The sequence below is a fragment of the Etheostoma cragini genome, chromosome 16 (assembly GCF_013103735.1).
Source record: "Etheostoma cragini isolate CJK2018 chromosome 16, CSU_Ecrag_1.0, whole genome shotgun sequence".
Taxonomy (NCBI): Eukaryota; Metazoa; Chordata; class Actinopteri; order Perciformes; family Percidae; genus Etheostoma; species Etheostoma cragini.
This window is the reverse complement of record NC_048422.1, coordinates 24,696,058-24,697,434: the sequence shown is the minus strand read 5'-3', so window position 1 is coordinate 24,697,434 and position 1,377 is coordinate 24,696,058. Positions and strand designations below refer to the sequence as shown.

Here is a 1,377-nt window from a genome sequence, read left to right as displayed (position 1 = left end):
CCCCCCCCCCTTCTCACCTAGCTGTCCTGTCCATTAAAGGCAAAAAAGCCCAAAAATAGTCTAAGAAAATAAATAAAATAAAATAAAAGATGTCACCTGGTGTCCCACGGTCTTGCGGTGATCCTTGTTGGGGGCTTTGGGAGTCGGCTTTGCTGCTCGGACGTTGACCCTGGAGGACTTCGGGGGGGCGGCGGCGGCGCTCTTCTCATTGAACAGATCAGCTACCAGCTGAAACTGAGAGGAAACACAAACACTGGGAAATCGAACCTTTCTGCAACAACTTTTGAGATTTTTACGTCTTTCCCCATTTATTAAAAGCCTTTTTATCACTTTTTTGCCAAATTTGAGTTCCTAGACTTGATCTTTTTGACTTATACATATATATATTTTCTGTATATATATATTTTCTTTCTAAAACAGTCCAATCGATCTGACTATTCATGGACATAATAATCTGTTCTGCCTGACCTTATTCTCTACTTCACTATTTTACTTTAAATATCAAAATGTATACTTTTCCCAACTGTACGTATTTAGTACCTAGATATTCATATATTTTTTAGACGTTATATATATTTATGACTCTACAGGCTCTGCACCCAAATAAGCATTTATGTATTTTCATGTATGCAGCTAATAACTCGACGTTTCGCAGTGTTTTTAATTGTTTCTGTGCTGATCTTTAAGTCTTGTGTTGTCTTCCCGTCAACCATGACACATTATTATCACTTTTTATCACACTTTTTTAAAATGTTTTTCCAAAGTTATTTGATATTTTTAATGTTAACATTTCCAGCACTTACTTCAAAAGCACATTATTTTTTGTGACAAAAAAAAAATAAAAATGGGTCAAATTTGTCCCGAGGACAACATGAGGGTTAAGCTGTGCACTGTGCACGTAGTTTTGTACGACAGTGAACTGTGGGACGACAGTAAAGAAATCTGGAATCTGGGCTCTCTGTTTATTAAGGCCAATTAAATGTATGTCTGGTTGTTTCTATGGTAACTGTTAGCCCATAGTAGGAGAAAGAGATATAGTATGATGAAAGTAGGTCTTTCCATTCATTTTGAATGAGGGTAGTACTGTGGCATCTTTTGCCCTATTTATTAAATGCCAAATCCATGTGGTTTGAGGTTTATGTCCCGTTCCCCCTGACAACGGGACGTTGTCACGGTGCAGTCTGTCAGAGAGTCAAACAAAGATCCATGTGTAATAAAGAATCCATTCATGTAGTCTAATGAATGAATGAGATGTGACAGATGAGTGAACCCACTGAAAGATTTGACCCACTTCTTCTTCTTCTTCTTAAAGGGACAGTACACCCAACACTGCCTCCACACAGCTCTCACAGAGCCACTTCTTCTTAAAGGGACAGT

The 1,377-nt window shown here is 38.2% G+C and overlaps 1 protein-coding gene across 1 annotated transcript in view; it reads right to left on the bottom strand.

Annotated features, from left to right (window-relative positions):
- LOC117959774 (unconventional myosin-Vb-like) overlaps window positions 1-1,377 on the bottom strand; it is a 26,133-nt gene that overhangs the window by 15,409 nt on the left and 9,347 nt on the right. Inside the window, exons 10-11 of the mRNA XM_034897051.1 lie at window positions 1,174-1,181; window positions 97-234 (exon numbers count right to left, since the gene is read on the bottom strand). Of these exons, the coding sequence (XP_034752942.1) occupies window positions 97-234; window positions 1,174-1,181 (146 nt within the window). The remainder of the gene's footprint in view (window positions 1-96; window positions 235-1,173; window positions 1,182-1,377) is intronic.